The 20,112-nt window shown below is 44.6% G+C and overlaps 1 protein-coding gene across 6 annotated transcripts in view; it reads left to right on the plus strand.

Moving 5' to 3' along the window:
* ANOS1 (anosmin 1) overlaps window positions 1-20,112 on the plus strand; it is a 518,012-nt gene that overhangs the window by 374,824 nt on the left and 123,076 nt on the right. For all 6 annotated transcript variants that reach the window (XM_081042142.1, XM_081042144.1, XM_081042141.1 and 3 more), the window contains one exon: window positions 19,869-19,916. In XM_081042142.1, the coding sequence (XP_080898268.1) occupies window positions 19,869-19,916 (48 nt within the window). The remainder of the gene's footprint in view (window positions 1-19,868; window positions 19,917-20,112) is intronic.

Genomic DNA, 20,112 nt, shown 5'->3' on the forward strand with positions numbered 1-20,112 from the left:
AAATCCTGCGCACAGACATGTGTAGCAGCTTTTTTCATAATTCCCAAAATGAAGATTCCTCCGGTAGGTGGATGGATAAAAAATAATGTGGTGCAGCTGGACACTGGAATGTATTTAGCACTAAAAAGAAACAAGCCATCAAGCCGTGAAAAGACATGAAGGAACCTTAAATGCCTATGACTAAGTGAGAGGAGCCAATTGGAGAGGGCCACCTACTGTGTGACCCCAACTCTGTGACACTCTGGAAAAGGCAAAGCTATGGAGACAGTGAAAGATCAGGGGCCCGGGGGTGGGGACGGATGAATGCATGGAGCACAGAGAATGTTTATGGCAGTGAAACTACGCTGTGTGACACGTAATGGTGGGGACTCATTGTATACTTGTGCAAACCCGTAGAATGTACAACACCAAGAGGGAGCCCTAGTGTAAGCCAAGGACTTTGGGTGACAGTGACGTGTCAGTGTGGGGTCATCCATTGCAATGAATGTCCCGTTTGGTGGGGATGTTGACAGGCGGAGTCTGTGCACGTGTGAGGACAGGCGTTCCATGGGACATCTCCGTAGCTTTCCCTCAATTTTTCTGGGAACCTAACACTGCTCTGAAAAAGAATTTTTTAAAAACAGGTCATTTACAGTAAGTTAATTTTTCAATTTAAAAAACTTACCCTTTGAAATGTCTTTAAAAGTGCTTAGTTGTATAGGCAGAGGATTAATGTCAGATCTCCTATATGTTCTTTTCATTCAAAGATTCCTATTCCCCTGAGATACATAGGAATAGATGGAATGGGCTTTTTAATCGAAATTTGAAGTCTTGGATTAATACTGTGTAAGGAGAAGAAACCATCAAATCCTAGGTCCTCTATTCTCTTATGAAAACATACCTGACTTCCCACATCCTGGGTGCTTTTAATTCTGCAGGTCACACATTTTTCTCAGAAATGACTTTTTTTATATATTTTTGGCAAAGTGAGGTCTTTTCTTGGGGTTTGAGTCTCTGATTTGCCTCACATTTAATTCATCATGTTTTCTCAAGGGCTCTCTCATTAAAACATGTTCTCTTTTGAAGTTCACCTTAAAATAGCTCAGAATCGTGATGAATGGGCTAGAATATCATCTAAGCCAGGGTATAGTACACTCTGAGATGCTCTGTTTTAGTTTGATTAATTATTCTGCCCTGTCTGATGAATAACACATAAATCAGCACAACGAAAAAGCATGTATCACAAGAAAACAATGTGACAAAAATCTGCCACTTAGTAAAGTCATTTAAAATGGGAAAAACATGTATTTCTAGTAATTCTTTTCCCTGCTTCAATTTCTCCCCCCACGACCAATGAAACTCAACTCAACTATGAATAAATCTTGACTATCCCAGCCTATCAAGGTGGTAGATTTTACTCTAGCATTAAAATAGGTACTTCTACGGTTTGTTGAGTGTATTCCAAGACGTGGTGCTAAAATATTTTGTAGAAATGCAATTGAAGAGAAGAGTTTTTCATGCATGGGGTGTTGTATGTTTTGCAAGTAGAATTTTTAAAAAAATGGTTACAGTGATAACAGCAGTAGATTTCAGTTCCCATTATCTGGAAACATTCTTTCTAGCTACTGTGAATGCTGGTGTGTAATTAGCTTGATAACTGAAAATTAATCCTTGACCTCTGCTGGTCAACCTGCCAGGATGCCGGCTGTGATGTGCCTGGTGAGAGGAACCTATTATGAACAACAGATCGCACCTGTCAAGCTACGCAGCTGTCAACCATCTATTTTGAAAAATCGCAGGGAGGTTGGAGCGTGCCTGTAAAGTCTGCTTTGCTCTTTGTCCTCAGAGCAATAAATGACATCTTCCTTGAGCTGTTTCTTTATGAAGCTGCCCGTGGACTGAGGTGAAGTCCAGGCTTTGGCGGAGGGGGCACGGGGGGCCCAGGTACTGCACACGATGTCGTTACTTTCAGCTCTGTGCTCCCAGGTGTCCCCCTTGCAGGTTCAGAAGCAGGAGCAGACTTGAGTTGGTTGAAAATAACAAAGAGAGAGAGGGAGCGGGGGAAAGAGAGAAAAGGAGAGGGAAAAAGGGAGAGAGAGATTTGTCAAGAAGGGTCATCTTTTACAATAACTGAGACACCTGTGAGACACCTGAAAAGCTGGATGAAGGCCCCTGGAGTTTGCCGTTTGCTTGGTCAATGCAGAGAGACAGAGCAGAAAAAAACATGTGCACTGATGTTCATGAAGGCATGTGTACCGAAGACAAATTGCCCGTTCTTCTCTGACGGTGAAGTTCCCCAGCTTTTTCCAGGACCAGAATCTTCGGCTGACTTGTTAAGTCACAGCTCGCTGTACCCAGAGTTCTGAGGGTCTGGCGTGAGCCCCGAGAATCTGCGTGTCTAACAAGCGTGCAGGTGATATGTGTGGCTCCACGCCCCACTTTGAGAATTGCTGCGCTAGTGGTATTTGTGCCTGAGGGGTTCTGTCTAGTGCCTTTTCTCTGCTTGGTAAGATATGCCAGGTTCTAGCATTGAAAATTTCTGGGCTCTGCATCCCGGCCCCACCATTCGTCTTCCGACCAACTTTCCTCTGTTCACGGGCATGTAGAATGTATGAGGGTTTCGCTCCGTACGTTGGAGTCAGCGGTGGCTTCCTGGGCAGAAGTGTCACTGAGGACACACTCAGTGCCAGTACCCTCGTTTGTCCAAGGAGAGGGTTGGAGTCACTCTTGGCTGCCGTCTCCTCCAAAATGTGAGCTGTGGTTCCGACGCGTTGATAGGGGAAGCCCATCACTGCTTCCTCTGAATCTGTGTTCAGGGAATCTAGGTTTAGGATGAAGAATCCTTAACAATTATGAAACGAAGGTCAAGGACCTCAGGTGGCGGGTCTGGACGCGGGGTAGAAAGAGCCCTGTAAGAATAGGTTCATTATTCTCGGGGATGGGGAGATCCTGCTCTTGGCTAACTCATCTCATTGTGACTGCTTATGTAAGTGCACGATTTTCACCAAAAACGGGACTAGTCGATGCTAGTGAATCTACGTTATAGTTACCAATTCCTTCCTTCCGGTGCAAACACACGCTGTAAGATGTACGTGCTTTGTGGTAAGATAGGGCCACGTCCTGTTAGCAAGATGGAGACACCGGCGGGATGTAATGAGGCGCCGAGCTCTGACAAACATTGGGGGGCGGCAAGGGGGCCCAAGGAGAGGAATAAACACTGAGAGTGATTCTTGAGGCCAATGGGAAAATACATAAGCATATAAAGGCATATACATTCTCACTTGGGGTGTGGTTGAAACAACATGGTGTTTGTCCCTGGCTTTATTTTAGGATAGAGTCGAATGATATCCCTGTTCTTCTCCAAATGCATATGTGGACATTGTTAAAGGGTAAAATTCAACCAAATATGTGTGAATATGTAATTGGCTTTAAGAGATTCATGAATCGGGCGGCCTCCTACCCATCTAGCGACTAGAAGGGGTTGTCCTTTCTATAGGAAGAAAGGTGGGGTGAGGAAGCTATTAACAAAAGAAGAGAAATGATTAATTTTAGACCAGGACATCTTTTGGGGGAAGACAATGGCAACAGGTTTTATCATGCAGATTGTGTCTTCTTTCCACTCGCGATGGAGAGGGCCCATGTGGCAGACGACCTCATTGGTGCTGACCAGAAAACTCCAGACAGGCTGATGACGATTATGTTTCTGGGAGAGGCTGATAGGACGTGTTAAGGTCACGCATTAAGGGTGGGTTTGTTGTCATGGATTTTAGGATGTGTGATGCCACTTCGGGCCTGTGGTTTTCTCTGTAAGTGTCCTAACCCTCGGGACCTCAGAAAAGGACCTTCTTTGGAAATAGTTGCTGGAGACAGAATTAGTTAAGATGAGGTCACGCTCGAGTCGGCTGTAACCTGAGAATGTTACCAAACAGAAAGAGTTCCTCGCCCAGCACCAGCAGAGCCAAACACTGAACACGGAGAGCTGCGGTGGAGAAAGGAGGGTCCCTGTATTTGTAGACAGCTCAGCAAGGAGGATGGGGAAAGCTACCGCTGAAAAGCCCAGACTCCCGCTGACTTACACCTGCAGGGTTTTAAGGGTTTAGGCGGAACAGGGACGCAGAAGGGCTGGTGGGGCACGTTGCACTTAGAGGACCTCGGAGCTTGGCCACTTATGGTGAGAGGCTTCATTCAGCATCGGATGTTCCTGTAAAATGGACCATCCCGCCTGCAAGGGGTCCAGTGTTCAGCCGCCGGGGGTATGTTTATCCTTCAGTCCCATGGGGAGGGGCGAGATTTGCATCGGGGTGCTGCTGGAGGATAGCGGTGACACATGGCCGTGCTGTCTCTGTAAAATAACTCCAGGACTGTGTTCATCACCGGCCTGCTTTAAGGGAGCAGAGTCCGGTGGAAGCTGGTTGGTGTGACGTGTGTGCTGTTTGAAGAGCCCTTCGTGCAGCATGCGTGGGGTCCTTACAAAAAGGGGGAACAGGGACACAGACACACATCGGTGTGGGCACACAGGTAGGAGGCCATGTGAAAATTAGCTTTGCTGCCACGAGCCAAGGACCTGCTGGAAGCCGGTGTTGCCGACAAACGGGTTCTCGGTGTCAGAACAGAATTCCAGGATACACCCAATAAGCAAAGCAAGTGAAGACAGGAAGAGGGTACACTCCCCAAAATGGGAGTGGGCAGGCCTGGAGAAGAGCAACTGCCCCCAAGAGCAAAGAGGGGTAGGGCGTCATTAGAATGAGGGCACGAAATGTTCAAGACTTAGGGGTGGCATTGTAGGCAGTCCCAGGCGAGTCCTCGCTGACCACTCCTTGCCGTTGGGAGGTGGGATGCCCTGTCCTTACGTGGCCCTTGTCAGACCTGCCATGACCACACACCGGGAGGAGAGTCCTCCCTGCCCGCAATGCTAACAGCATGGTAATCTATTCCAGTTAGCTACAGGGCCCCTTGAGGGACAAGAGGGCGTCCCGAGTCACCCACATCTAGTTCTGGCCAGTCTGGTAGCTGCCCCTTTTCCTAAGGGTGACCTCCTCGCCTCCTTCCTGTGTCTCCCCTTACTTCCTCCTTCCCTGCCTCCCTGCTCTCCCCGGGGACCTTCTCTTCCGGCCTATGGTAACACTAAGAGATGGGCATGGGACAGACCCTCCCTGAGTGTCTGCAGAGGCAGCAGGACCACACTGGTACCCTGATCTCAGACTCCCGGTTCGTGGGACAATACATTTCTGTTGTTTAAACCCTGGAGGATGTATGTGGTCCTTTGTTACGGCAGCCTTAGGAAACGTTTTGCCCCTACATTTCACTTGGATTTTTAAATATTATTAAGAATAGGTCAATAATGTGATTCATAAGAAATATATGTTTGGTCATTCACGTGACTAAAATATATGTGTCATACATATTTGGCCTTTGTCCCCCAGTTCCTAGCTCACAGCTCCTAAAACCCTTGCCATTTCCTATGATAGAAGTGATAAAGGTGCCTTTGTTGAGTAAATGAGGTGACTTTTGGAAAGCACCAAGGTGCAGTAAGGATGGGGGCTGGTTGCCAGGGGAACCAAGCTTCTGATTAGAAGGTCAGAACTTCCAGTCCCACCCCCTGACCTCAGAGGGGGAGGGGCTAGGGGTTGACTCAGTCACCGAAGGCCATCGATTTAGTCAATCATGCTTACGTAATGAAGCCTCCATAAAAATCCCAGAGAAGGGGTTCAGAGCCTTCCCGGGTGGTGAACACGCGGAGGTGCTGGGAGAATGGACACCTAGGGAGGGCGTGTACTCTGTGCCCTTCCCACATGCCCTGAGCGTCTCTTCCATCTGACTTTTCCTGAGTCACATTCTTTTATAATTAACCCGTGACCTAGTAAGTAAAATGTTTCTCAGAGTTCTGTGAGCCACTCTAGCAAATTAATCAAACCGAAGAGGGGGTCCTGGGAACCTCTGATTTTAGCCAGCTGATCAGAAGCACAGGCAACCACCTGTACTTGCAACTGGCCTCTGAAGTCCAAGGACAGGGTCCTAGAAACCCCCAGTCTATAGCCAGTTGGTCAGAAGCAGACATAACAGCCTGGGTTTGCCACTGGCTTCTGAAGGTGGGGGGCAGTCTTACAGGACTGAGTTTTTAAGCTGTAGGGTCTGAGGCTATTCCCAGGTAGGTAGTGTCAGAAATGAGATGAATTCTCAGCCACCCTGCTGGTGGTGTGTGGGGAACCTCACCTGCCCCCTGCATTGGAATCGAGTCCCAGAACCCAAAAGAAATAGTATTTGATGTTACTGGACTTTTACGTTCCCCAACAGGGGGTCTGACAATTAAGTTTGTGAACTTGTTGCAACGTTGTTGCTCACCTTTTTTGCTATCAGAGGGATTGATTGTTCATTATGGATTTGTACCAACTGGATGAAAGTTAACCAAGTTGACTATTTGGAAGTGCTGAAAAGGCTGTGTGAAAAAGACGCAGGTGAACTTTTCGCCAACAATTCGTGGCTCTTGCATCACGACAATGCACCAGCTCACAGGGCACTGTCTGTGAGGGAGTTTTTAGCCAGGAAACAAATAACTGTATTGGAAAACCCTCCCTACTCGCCTGATCTGGCCCCCAGTAACTTCTTTCTTTATCCGAAGATAAAGGAAATATTGAAAGGCAGACATTTGGATGACATTCAGGACATCAAGGGTAATATGACAACAGCTCTGATGGCCATTCCAGAAAAAGAGTTCCAACATTGCTTTGAAGAGTGGACTAGGCACTGGAGTCAGTGCATAGTTTCCCAAGGGGAGTCTCTCGAAGGTGACCGCAGTGATATTCAGCAATGAGGTGTGTAGCACTTTTTCTAGGGTGAGTTCGCGAACTTATTGTCAGTCATTCGTGTGTTGTCATTTCAGCTTAGTGCATCGCTGCATTAAAGAATGGTACTGATTTTATGCTTTACGTGGAAATTGTACCTTTTGAAAGACTTGAAACAACCAAATAACAGAGAAATTCATAAGACTGATCTTAGTCATAGGCAATGAAACCCATTTTCTTCATGATTTTATCAAGACTTGTTAAGGGCTCTCAGAAGTCTGACCTGTCCCCAGTTAGTCACCCACCAAGGACTCCAGGACCCTCTGAGACCAGCTTCTCAGTTATTCACAGTCTTTCATGTTGGTGGGTTTGCCTCTCGTGGGCGAGACCACGGACAGCCTTAAACTAGATCATCACAGGTGGTCTTCATCAACGTCTCCGATGATCTCAGGAAAACACTGTTCTTCCCACTTTAGAAAGCAAGAAAGGGATTTCTCCGAGAGCTCACAATGTATGATGGGTAAGTGACCTGGAATGTGAAAAAGGGTCTTTTGACTCCCCATTACATGTGCTTCCTATTCAGATATTCTTGTTTGTTTGAATCAACAGCGTATTATTGTGCATTTTGAGACTTCCTGGGCTCCAAGGTCTTCGTCTACAAAGGGAGAACGTTGGACTTGTATCTTAACTGTTAACTCTCACAATGGTCGCGATCTAGAATTTTCCTCAGGGTCTTGTATTGCCCATGGCTTTCCTGTATTATTCAAATCCATGATAACAAGTAACCCGATGTGGCCAGACAGCCCTAGTGTGGTACTTTTGAGGTTTCGTTTCATCATTAGATACTTAGATCCTTCCTCTCAACCCATTTTTCACTTTCCCTCCTTTCTCAGACCTTGGTGAGCGTTTTCCAAAAAGTTCCCCATTTCCCATTCCCTTCGGGGCTGTGGCTTGTTTACAGCATTAACTGGGTCCCGCCATTGAGTATTACGGAATTGAATAATGTCTATCATCTTGCTTCTTAATATTCAGGCAGGGTGGACTCCTGTGTTTGTCTTTCTCATACGGTTTTGACTATTTTCTTAGGCCTTGCGACTGTATTAAAGAGAGTTATTAGACTATTTACTTAATAAGAGAATAAAATACTAGCAGACAGAGAGTTTACAAGTTAGTCACTCCTCACTCCTTTGCTCTTCACTGGATTTCAGAGGTTTGGGTAGGAATTCAGGGATGGAAAAGTCAATGAGACGGTAACGTGTTCCTGGAACATTGTAACCTCTTTCCCTTGGAAAGTTCCTTGTACTATACGACAATGACATGTCATTAACGTGTTACATTTATCTCGTTTTCAGCAAGAAGATGGATTAAATGACCCTCAAAAATCTTCTCTGATTTGTAATGATATGGTATCGTCTGAGTTGGAATTCTACACTTTACAAACATTTTGCGTGGGTATTTTGAATCACATTTTGGGTCCTTTTTCTTGTACTGGTTGTATTTAGAAAACCGGCTTGGCCCTATTCAAATAGATCTGTAGTTTCAGAGAGGGACTGACCGCAGTGCCCATAGCTGGAGATGGTTTGCAGGAAGGCGACTGGTAGTGATTCAGAAGAAGGTCTCCGAGGGTCCTGGAGAGTTTCGAGGCTCCTGTGACTAACTGTGGAGAGGTCAGGATTCGAAGAGCCCTCAAGAAGTTTAGGTAAAATCATAAAGAAAATGATTTTTAACTGCTTATGCGTCAGACACCTTTTGTACACTCCCCTTACCACATAAGACAAGATTGAATCCCCATGCAGCTCAGAGTTCTTGTCAAGTCACTGTTTTCGTAGCTGGCTTTCGACCTAGAGTTTTTGCTAAAATTTCTCCTGATTAATTTTCTATTTTGTTCATGTATAAAACATCCTACAATAAAAAGAAATAGCAATGACAACAATTAAGGAAAGAAAAGACCTAAGAAGCCTCCTACTAAACATTGCTAGTCATTAAGTGTTACTTAAAGTACAGTTAAGCAAGTTGTGAATTTGCAGTACATCCTACCCTTTCCAGAGAATTACAGTACAGGATATAATTAAGAGCCATGTCAAGTTAATGTTTTTAAATTGTTTTCCCATATCGCTCTTACATTTTTTTCGGCTTTGATGATGGTGTTAATTCTTCACGGAAACTTTGGAATGGTGCTGACATGTTTCTTTTAAAAAAATATGTCTATTGTTCCTTTCAATTGTTTGGTGCAGAGCCTCGCACTAAAGTTGCTTTTAAAAGCACAGATGAAAAATAGCGCCAATAGCAAGTTGAAACATACTGAAACAACAATAAGTTCTTCTATGGTGAATACCCTGCAGAGAACACAATTCTCTTTCAGGAAGTATGTATCAAAGAAGTTGTAGTGCGTCCTGAAGGAGCGTGGTGGATTGACGAAGAGCTTGTTGGGACTTGCAATGAGATGAGTTCTTGTGCTACAATGTTCACCAGCTCAGCAGCTGTTTCACGGGACTCACTCTGCCATCTTCCCGTCTGGAAGGGCTACACGTCCATGCAGCTGTCCCACCCTGCCACCTACTTGGTTAATTTCTTCAACATGCGTGTTTCACTCCAGAAATAGGCCTCATATCTCCTTGCCTGTATTGAAACTTGACTTTCCCCCAAAGCGTCTCAATCGGAGAAAGCTCAGTCCCTCATTCTCGCTGTATATGGCGAGAAGAATGGTTTTTGTAGGCTGGGTTGTTCAGGAAGCGTATTCCAAGATTTGGAGATCGGAGCTCTGAACGTTACTGGATAGTATTTTCAGGACCAAGCCCTGATGGGGACTTCAGGACGTGGCAGGGGACAGAGGAGGAGGGGGGGCTGCCATGCAGCTGTAGCCACCGCCTCAGTGGGTCTCACCCCACACTCTGGAGTGGGGGACACCTTGGAATTTACCCAGAATTGGACAAGGACGTGGGTCCTTTGTACCCCAGCAACGACCAGTCATTGGAGGTGTGCTTCTCCCTAAGGACATATGGCCTTGGCTGGGTCCCAGTTTTTAGCCAAATACAGTCCCCAGTTTAGTTGTGAACTGTCAGTTCTCAATACTCAGTAGGAAGATTCATCTCAGTCAAGAGGTTGGGGACATCTGGCTTATACCTAGCTATATCTGCTACACACAGTTACTGTCATTGTGTGGACCACACTGAGAGTAATTATCTTTGCGGTTGGCACATTCCCGACCCCTGACACACCTTGGACCTACTGTGTTTCCCTGGAAATAAGCTCTAACCAGAAAATAAGCCCTCGCATAATTTTTCAGGAGGACATCCCCTGAATATAAGCCCTAATACATGTTTTAGAGCAAAAATTAATATAAGACCTGGTTTTATTTTCGGGGAAACATGGTATCATCCATCTGAATTCTTCTACCTTCAAGTTTTAAACGACAGTGTTCCACTCTGAGCTCAGACTCCTGCCAATTTAGTCTTTACTTACTTCCCACACCCACTGTTTACCTTCCACTCAAGACCTTCATTCCCAAGCCTTCAAAGTTCAGACAATCCATCGGACTCCTAGTTACCACATGGGCCACATCATAAAAAACATCGTGGGAGTCTGCTAACCCCCAGATTCTGGGGCCAGTCCCCTGGAACCTCTATGTTTCACGGATTTCCCACACGCCTCTTTGAGCCAGGAAGTTTGGAATCACTGCCATGTGGCCGTTCCTCTTTTAATTTATTGCAGAGTCTCGTTGCAAGCCCACGATGCCCCAATTCTCACCTTCCTTCAGCCGATAACCCACATGTTCACTCTTTAAACATCCTCCCCCAGTAACAACATTTTTCGCAAAATTACCTCGGTTCTGATTTCTTTGGGGAAAACGAAGGGCACAAGCTCTTTTCACCCCAGCTTACCGTGAGTAGGAAGTCTATGTGCACATTCCATGTAGACGTCAATGAAATTGGTACTGGGTTTACCTTAGGGGTTTGTGATGTGGGCAGACCTCCATCTGTCCACCGCTTACAGCCTGAGGCTTCGTGTCACTGCAAACCCCTTTCTAGAAAGTCTTTGCAGTTTAACAGGTCACTCAGAATGAGTTCACTCGTCATGCAGATTTGGTAAAGCCAGGGTGGACCTCTAAGGAGTAATTACCAGATATGTCGATATGGAGAAGAAAGGGGATTTGTGGAGTGCCAACATAAATTTATGAGACCTTCAGGTGACTCTAATGAGCTGTCCACTTTTTGCAACCTCGAGAAATTTTTTGAAAAATAAAATTAGGATGCATGGCCCTATGATGGTCTTTCTGGAAGCATCGTTTGGTCACACCCGTATCATGTTGCTCTGTACCACCTTTCATCTGCTCCAGGAGGTTTGATGATTTCTTCTGCCTTCACTTGCGTTTCTGTGTGAGATGATGAATGCTTTCGTCCCCACATCAGTCATAATGTGTAGCACGGCTCCATCCGTTCCTGGCATCTTCCTTGCTTCAATCCTATAAGGTATTGGTTGTTTGTTGCAAGAAAATACAAAAGTTCTGTCTTTCCTCCAGTGAATATTTGCCCGTCTCTTTATTCTTTGCAAATCTATGCTCACGATAGTTTTTCCTTTCAATGCCAAATCGCAGTCTAATTATTGGGAGCATGTTTTCAATGGCAGTTAAACACAACACGTGTAGAACCAGCAGTGCACACAGCTCAGCTGAAATGGCGGTAGCGTGCCCTGCTGTGGCCAAGGTCACGTGTGAGAAATGTGGATGTCCCTGTCATGTCTGCTGCCTGGCTACCAATGATTGTGTTGCATCTATCACACTTGGGGGTAAGATGTACCCCCACTTCAGCAACAGATTCCGTGTCTCAATGAGGTGTTCCATCTCAGGATTTTGCCTAGGGCTGTTGAAAGGACATGTCCTGGGTCCAGAGAAGTGGATCCTAGTCACTAATCTGGTTGCCAAAACTTAGCGGCCTTCGCATTCCCACCAAACTTTCTTTCTGTGCTTTGTCTCTAATTACCATGGATTGTGGGTGTAGTTCGGAAACTCAGACTTTTCTGGAGACCCCATATCCCAGGTTGAACAGGACTGGCAGTTGCTCTGACGACTGAGCCACAGCTTCACAACTAAGTCCAGTGTCCTGGTGTCAGAAACTGCCATCTCTCCATTCAGACAGCCACCAAGGGGAATCCCTGAGATTCCCCCAAAGCAGCTGGTGGCAGTCCTGATGCCCATGACGTTTTGTGTGGTTGGGCTGTAATAATCTTCAACAGGGCAGGAGGTTTGCCTTGGTCTCGTGACAGCAAACACAAACTGTACTTTTATTTCAAACTTTAAAGGAGTCTTTAAGTCTTGTGGTTATACCCAGAGACCCCAGACCTTTAGGGACCCTTTCCATCTCTCTTCCCTACTCCTTCCACTTCCTCCCCTGCTGCTGCTGCTTTTCTCCTCCTCCAGGGGTGTTTTTGCCACCGTCACTCAGATGCCAACAAATGATTAAAGTGAAAGGCAGGAAAGCTTCAAAAGGAAGGGATGGAAACAAGTAGGTGTGGCCAATTATAATTACCTGCCTCGGAGACAACCTAGGAGCTTGGAAGCATGGGTTGGTGCACAGTGGACCCCTCAGCCATGTCCTGCTAGAGTTGTCACCTTTCTCCATCAGCATCTGTTTCCTTTCTAGAACAGTAGGTGTGGCGATTGGTGGACGGTTCCTGCAGTTGCGAGAATTCACAGACCGTTTGCAAGGGAACTGGTGTCAGAGCATGCCTGCTTTCACTGTCAGCCTCCATCTACACGTGTTCTTGTCCCCGCCACGAAGAGAATGAAACTTACACAGACATCTCTTTATTTGACAGGACAGTTATTTATTACACAGTCATTTGTTGTCTTGAAACCTTCTAGGGTTTGATGTGAATTTTGTGGAGACGGCACGACTCACTAGAATTTTCTCCTGATAATAGACATTGTAATACCAGATATGGTTTAGAGAATACGTATCAGGTTCTGTGGTGGGTCCCACCATTCTAATGGGGATAGCAAGTAGCAAAAATTCTGTCGTCATCTCATGCTCTCCCACAGATAGAATGCATTAGATTAGTCCATGTCAAAACTCATGGTAAGACACAGTGTTTTCTCCCAGATGGCACTGTCTGGCACATGCGGTCCTATAAATTTTCTTAAGACGACTTAAATTATATGCATCTATAAAAAGATGATTAGCGTGCTTATTTCTTAAATAATTTGTATGTCGTTGTGAATGCAAGTTTTGGTTCAATCTTTGATATCGTCATGCCCAATCTCTTGGACAGTTACTCCACAGGAAACAAGATACTGAACCAAACTTCCTAAAAGTTCCAACCAGCAAAGATGAAAAATGTGTTCAACTCAGGCTGTTTATTGCCTTCCTTTCAGCTCCTCATGACCTACTGATTCAAGTTTAAATTCCTTCTCTGACCCCTTGTTCCATTCATGGAGTTTTTTTCAATCACTACTGTGTGGTAAGGTCATCAGTGAGCCAACGGTGAGCGAAGGATGAGGTGTATTCAGGGTAGTCACAGGCTGGGGGACAGATGACCATGAATTAAAAACAACACATGTGCATTGTCTGTTATAAACTGTGGTAGAATGCTTTGGAAGTGAAGTGCAGGGAGCTACTCGGGGTACCAGTTACAGGCAGGGTGTGGGGATCCGGGAAGGCTTCCTGGAGGAAGAGGCATTTGCAATGTCTTGAAAGACGCATGGAAGCTGAGCTGGGTGGAAGGGTGGCAGTTGCACAGTCCTTTGTCCCAATAAGCAGCTAGGCGTTACCAATGAAGGAAAGGAGGTGTGGCCGCGGCCTGCGTTTGGTGGGAGACTTATATCTCCATGGGCCCATATTGTTTTCCTGTAGAATTCAGTTCAGTGTGAGATATTTGTAGAATCCAGAGGGATTTGTGTGTGTGTGTGGAGGGGGGGGAGTGGGAGGAATGGAAAGACCATTTACTTACTTACGAAGATGACTCATACCATTGGAAAGAAATCTTACTTATGAACAAAAAGTATATACATACCGCTATTTTTCCTTTAGACTCTGTTTCAGAGCAGTTTTAGGTTCACAGCAAAATGGAGAGGAAGCTACAGAGATTTCCCGTGGACTCCTGCCCCTCACATGTGCACAGCCTCCCCCACTGTCAGTATGCCCCACCAGATGGCACATTGGTTACCACTGAGGAACCTACATTGGCACGTCACTGTCACCCGAAGTCCCTCGTTTACGTTAGGGTTGCTCTAGGTGGTGTATGTTCTGTGGGTTTGGACACATGTGGCATGATATGTTCTCTACTATTACAGTGTCACAGAGATTCATTTCGCTGCCCTAAACATCCTCTGAGCTCTGCCTGTTCATCGTACCCCACCCCCACCCCTGAACCCCTGATCTTTTTACTCTCTCCATAGTTTTGCTTTTTCCAGAATGTCACAGAGTTGGAATTCTACAGTACGTAGCCTTTTCAGATCGGCTTCTCTCACTTGGTAGCATGCATTTAAGGTTTCCGAGAAATATTTTGAATGAAGGATACGGTGGAGACGATCCCTAGCAAAGATTTAAAAACAAAAAAATAAAAAAATTTGAAGCCATGGAAATGCCTGCTCTGAATTTTCAAGTCCTGACTGCCTCTTTTTGCTTCTGTCGCATTCATGAGAAACTTCTGAGGGTATTGACACTAGCAAAGAACACCTTTCAAGTTCTAAATGAAACCAAGTATGTTATTCCAGGGTTCCAAAATGATAGGAAAATATTCGAGGTTTCTAAATTCCTAAATTTAAAAAAAACATGTTTAACAAAATTGTCCATTGAGAGTAACAGCTAATTGTAGTTTCACAGGGTTGGGAAAGGTTCTGTCTATCGTGGGTTTGGGGGGATCCTTTCAGTTGTAAATGTTCTGACGTGCTGAAGGACAACAGTTTGACCTATTTTCGAAACTGCAAATTGATGAGTCCTCGTGACTATTCCACAGCTGGTGGAATTCACAAACCTGGTGATATTTAAAAAAGTTTGGGCTCTGTTAGAATGCTCTCTTCTCTTTTCAAATGGTTATATATAGATAACTAGTTTTCATTTATCTTTATCCTCTCTTGTGGGTTGTCTTGGAGTGAATGAAGTGTTGTCTTTCCTTGAAGCGTTTGAAGTTTTATTTTCTTTTAAGAAAAAGAAATCAAAAGGCTAGAAATGGAGAAACTTTGAAAATGTCATAGAAATAATATCTGGGGGCAGAGGATTGCCCTTATATAAACTGTTTGAAAGTTGGGTTGGCTAGCACTCATGTTTGATCTAATAAAACCAATAAAATACAGGAAGTAATCTTTATATACTTACAAAACTCCCGCTGTCTGATCCTTCCAGGAGGTCACGGTGATGATTCGAGACACGAACGTCTTTCTTGCCTAATGTACTCTCACTCTTCATTTTGCTGGCGTCAAGCCAGCAGAAAACTTTACTGCAAATACAGTATTTTATTTTCGTTGTCAAGTGGCTTACCTGGTGAAGGCTATTGTGATCTAAGAACTCCCCCCAGGGCGGGATGTTGAAATGTACTGGATTCTTGTATTTTTCCACTGCTCACCTGTTCAGAGAGCATTCCAGGTAAGCAGCCTAGGTGGATGGTGCAGTGCACTCGCACACCTGGCCTAAACACAGGCCGAGTTAATTGGGGCTTTACCCACAGTCTCCATGCCCTTAGGTGAGGTTCTTAGAAGTTCTTTGTAGAGATAAATCGTAGGGCCAATGCTGATTGATTGAGGCAAAAGTAGAGGGTAGCTGCAAAAGCTTAACGGGTTGAGGGGAGATTGTTTTGAGAAAAACAGGAAACCTCAAACCCAAAAGGCAAATAGAGATGCTTTTTGGGGGAAATGTATATGTGGTGGGTTTTTTTTTTTTGTGTGTGTGTGTGTGTATGTAGAAAATTTCTGCCTGGAAAACTTCATGAATAAATTAGAAAGACAAATGATGCAATAAGAAAGGATATACAATCCAGAATAGAAAAGGGGAACTGTGTGTGCATTTCACCATGCACACACAGTTCCCCTTAAAGGAGATTCAATGGCCAATGGAAGGAAATTAAGCAAAAATATCGCCATTGCCCACTTGTCATATTGGCAAACATGGAAAGACTGCTGCCACCCAGGGAGAAAAAAAAAGATGGCCCTTTGTGGGCCTCACACATCAGATCAAACCGGTTAGTGCAGAATGAGCTTTTGCATAAGAGCTGGGAGATTTTAAATCCAGCATTAGTCTTCATTCCTAAAAACAATAATAATGGCAAACCAGCAAAGTAACAGCCATAATCTTTTTTACTGACATCTAACTGTATTTTTTTGCTAAATACTTTACATGGATTATCTTTTTAATCTTTCCAAATATCCTGTGATGTGCTGTCTTCAGTAAAAAAAAAAAAAAAAAAAAAAAAAAAAATTCAATCATAATAATCTTTCATGCTTGCTTGCTATTACCTCCAAGTATTTCTTTCTAATGACAGAGCTTTTTGTTTTACGATTAGTGGAAAATGTTGCTTAAAATGAAAATGCTTTGGTTGAGGAGATGCGCTGGTATTAATTCCCAACCTCTCCGCAATGTGAATGGCTTTATCAACTGGGAGCGGCGGCTACAAGTTTCCTTCTTATTTTGGTCGCATTGGAGCTGGTGAGAAGGAATACTGTTTCCCGCGAGCCAGGCAGTGGAGTTTGCCTTCAAAGAGCCCCTGGAGGCAATTGTCTCCGGAATTGTTTGTGTTTTGGTTGTTGAGGTTTGACCATTTTACCTGCAATCAAAGGGAACAAGAGGGAACTAAGGAAGGGGTGCTCTGCGCAGAACTCCTCACAGCTCTAATCCTGTTTCTTTCTTTCTGTTTTTACCCTTCTAATATTTACTAAATAAAAAAAGAAGCTTATTTCCAATGATAAGTCAAAATCCACTATAATCTGATTTCGACCTATTTACCGAATCTCTCCTCTCCTCCGCCCAACCCATCAGTGTGATATCCTGTTGCCTGAACTTAAGATATGCAGGACGGTCGGACCCCTACTTACCTCTCCTTCCAAGGTTATCGATCCGAGAATTCCTTCAAAGCCGAGAGAGAGCTGGAAGCTCACCCTCTGGTTAACTGTTTTTACAGTTGAGTTTCACCATTGACTTCATGACGGTGAATGTTTTAGTTGGATATGTCGACCTCCAGTCTCTTACGTGTGACATGGGTAAATAAATGAAGCTTGCTCCATGGTAGGGGTTGAATATATCAGGCACCAAAGCGGGTGCCTGCTGTATAGATGTGGTCGAGAATATAATAATGACATTTTTGATGATAACCACTTCAGAGGCTATTACCCCATTAGTAATATCTTTGTCAACCACTAGTTTGGGGCAGGCAGCAGTGGCCCTGCCTACTTTTGCAACCCCAGTCATCTTTGTGTGGCCTTTGATGGATCTCATCTTGGAGAGAACCAGGAGCTCGTCTGGTTGCTAAGTGTCAAACATTCAAGCAAAGCGAAACCAGGAAGCCCTCCCTGTTTCCTGGACCACGCTGTAGTTTGGGGGCGAAGACTTAGATCAAAGGAAAGGTCTCCCATGGCGGAGGAGAGTATCATTCATCTCCTAAGAGCACTACCACACCTGCAGTGGCAGCTAAGGGCTCCCTTCTCTCCTGCAGAGGTCCTGCCCATCTGCCCAGGAAAAGAAAGGCCTGGGAGGGAAGGAGATGGAAGCTGGTCCAATGGCGAGGTTTCCAGAGCAAGTATAGGACCTTCTGACTGGACTCCAGGAGGCTGCAGATCCTCAGACGGGGACCCTCCAAGGTCACGTGACCCAGTCTCCAAGGTTGGAGCCCATTTTCTTCAGCCCTGAGTCTCTTTAGGAGGTTCCTCACTGCTTTCCATCGCTGGGTCGTGAGCTCGGAGCGCTGAAGTCAGGGCCAGGAGGCGCTCTGACAGATGTGGTTCTAGGATGTCCCAGCAGGAGACATCATGCCCAGGGCACACAGGAAAGACCCTTTCTGGAAAAGATGATGAAGGGGGCTCTCGCTTGGGAAGTTCTCCAAAGTGGCCTGGGCCCTGCTCTCAGCTTTTCCATAATGCGCTCTGCAGTGTCTGGCCCCCGCTTTCTGCCGTTATCACCCTGTTTACAACCACACCTCAGCCTGCGTCACCCCCCTGTGAACTCTCCGTGGGTTTCCAAACCAACGGCTCCTTTTATGGAACGTCAATCTGTACATAATGCTCTCTTTCTTGTGCCCTTTCTACCAACGCTTCATTTCCAGTAACTGAACTGTGTCCACTATTTGTCCAGCTTTGGCTGATACTCAATCTAATTATTTCTCCGCCGCAAACCCTGCCAGAAAGCAGCCTGAATCTTGTCCCAGGCTGTTCCTGGACTCCTCCAGCTCCACTCCTCGCTGGTCTGACCCAAGAACACTGCTCTGTAGGAGCGCTGAGGGCTCAGTAAGGCTGCATGGGACTCTGTAGGGGGATGGGGAGGGTGGTACCAGATGAACTAAACTCAGAGGGATGGATGGCAGTTTGGGGGAGTTGAGGCCACAAAGGGCCATTAGAGACATAGGGCAGAGAGCTTTTCATAGTGAAAGCCTCACATCGGAACTGAGACCTTTTAGCCTACTAACCTTCGCACAGAAGAGGAAAATCCCCCATCCTATACAGTTGCAATCTATCCGGTGGTTTTGGGAATCCTACGTTATTAAGATCCTATATGATTATGTGTTATTAATCCTGTATTATTGGGAATGGGATGTGTTCAGGTACGTTACTGGGAGAGGAAGACAAACATGTGGCCTGTCCATACAGTAGAATGTGACAATCAAAAAGAAGGACATTTTGATATATGTGACACCATCGATGAAGCAAAACTATTGTACCATTTAGCGTAGTGTAAAATATGATGAAATGAGAGAAGCCAGACACAGAAGACCACATATTGAATGGCTCCATTTACACGAAATGTCCAAAGTAGGACAATCTATAGAGAAAGAAAGTAGATTAGTGGTGGCCAGGGGCTGGGGAAAGAGGACAGATTGGGGTGTGACTACTAAATAGGTACGGGTTTCTATCTGGGTTGATGAAAATATTCAAAATGAGTGATGGATCGTTGCATACTCTTGTGGACATACTAAAAACCATTGAATTGTATACTTTCCATCAGTGATTTTTATGTGAATTATGCATCTCAATAAACTTGTATAAAATATTTTTAAAAGCTATGTTATCGGTGTGATTTTTTTCCTCTTAACTGCACACGCAATAATAGTCTATCCATACTGACTTTCTTAAAATTAAAAGGTTAGAGGTTCAAGCAAGAAACCGACTATTTTATCTCATACCCGACCTGAACTTCAAAGACCTGGAATTCACAGCATCTTCATTATTGGGGCATGGTTTCTTCTTCCTCTACCAACAGCCTAGCACAATCTGACTTAAAATATCGCAACCAGAGATAAAAAAAAGGGACCCAAATCTTAGTCAGGTAGAACGAGAAATTTCTAGGCAAAAATTCAAATGTTAGGGGTAAGATTTCATAGTCTTTATATTTGTTTTCTATTGAGTGAAGATCAAGTCATGCTGAGTGGTTTATGAATATTACTTCATTTAGTCATTGCAGTGACCTCACACGTGAGATATTGTCGATTTGCTTTACAGATAGATAACTGAGGCACAGGGGTAGTTCGTCCCTCATCCTTGTAAAAGGTCAAGAGAAGGCTTTACATGTGAGATCTGATTCCCACACTCAAACTCTTATTACTGTGAATTGGTTGGGACCAGCCTGCAGGGTGCCCAACTTGTAAATTTACTAAAACCACTTACTCTGAAAGAAAGGTCTACGTGTTTGTTTTCCCTAATGGCCAATATTCCATTGCTCAGCACACCTTGGCTCACTTTTCCTTTTAGACAACTCGAAATCTTTTGATTTTATATGTCTGTCTATTTATATCATGAAGTGAAGGACGAAGCTGGACTTACATGTTTTATCTTAGGAAGAGAGACACCTATCAGGAAGGCATCATTGGGCTTTTGTTAACGCAAATATTTAAAAATTATATTGACATACACGTGTGTGTACTTTTCAGTTCGAAACTTATTTCATGAGTCAATATTTATTTTTCTTTTTGCAGAACAATGGTTCCATGGTTTGGTGCCAGAATCACAAGCAGTGTTCTAAGGTACGTTTCTTATGACCACATCAATCCTGTATTAAAAAAATAAAAAAATTGGGATTTGGGAGTAAATATAGAGGTACAAGAAGCTGGAAAGGTAGTGCAGAGAAATAGCATGTACTCTTCATACCCAGTTCCACCAGTAGTTACACGTTATGTGTTTGTAGAACAATATGAAAAGCAATACCAATTGATATTGGTA

This window comes from Rhinolophus hipposideros, assembly GCF_964194185.1.
Source record: "Rhinolophus hipposideros genome assembly, chromosome: X".
Lineage (NCBI taxonomy): Eukaryota > Metazoa > Chordata > Mammalia > Chiroptera > Rhinolophidae > Rhinolophus > Rhinolophus hipposideros.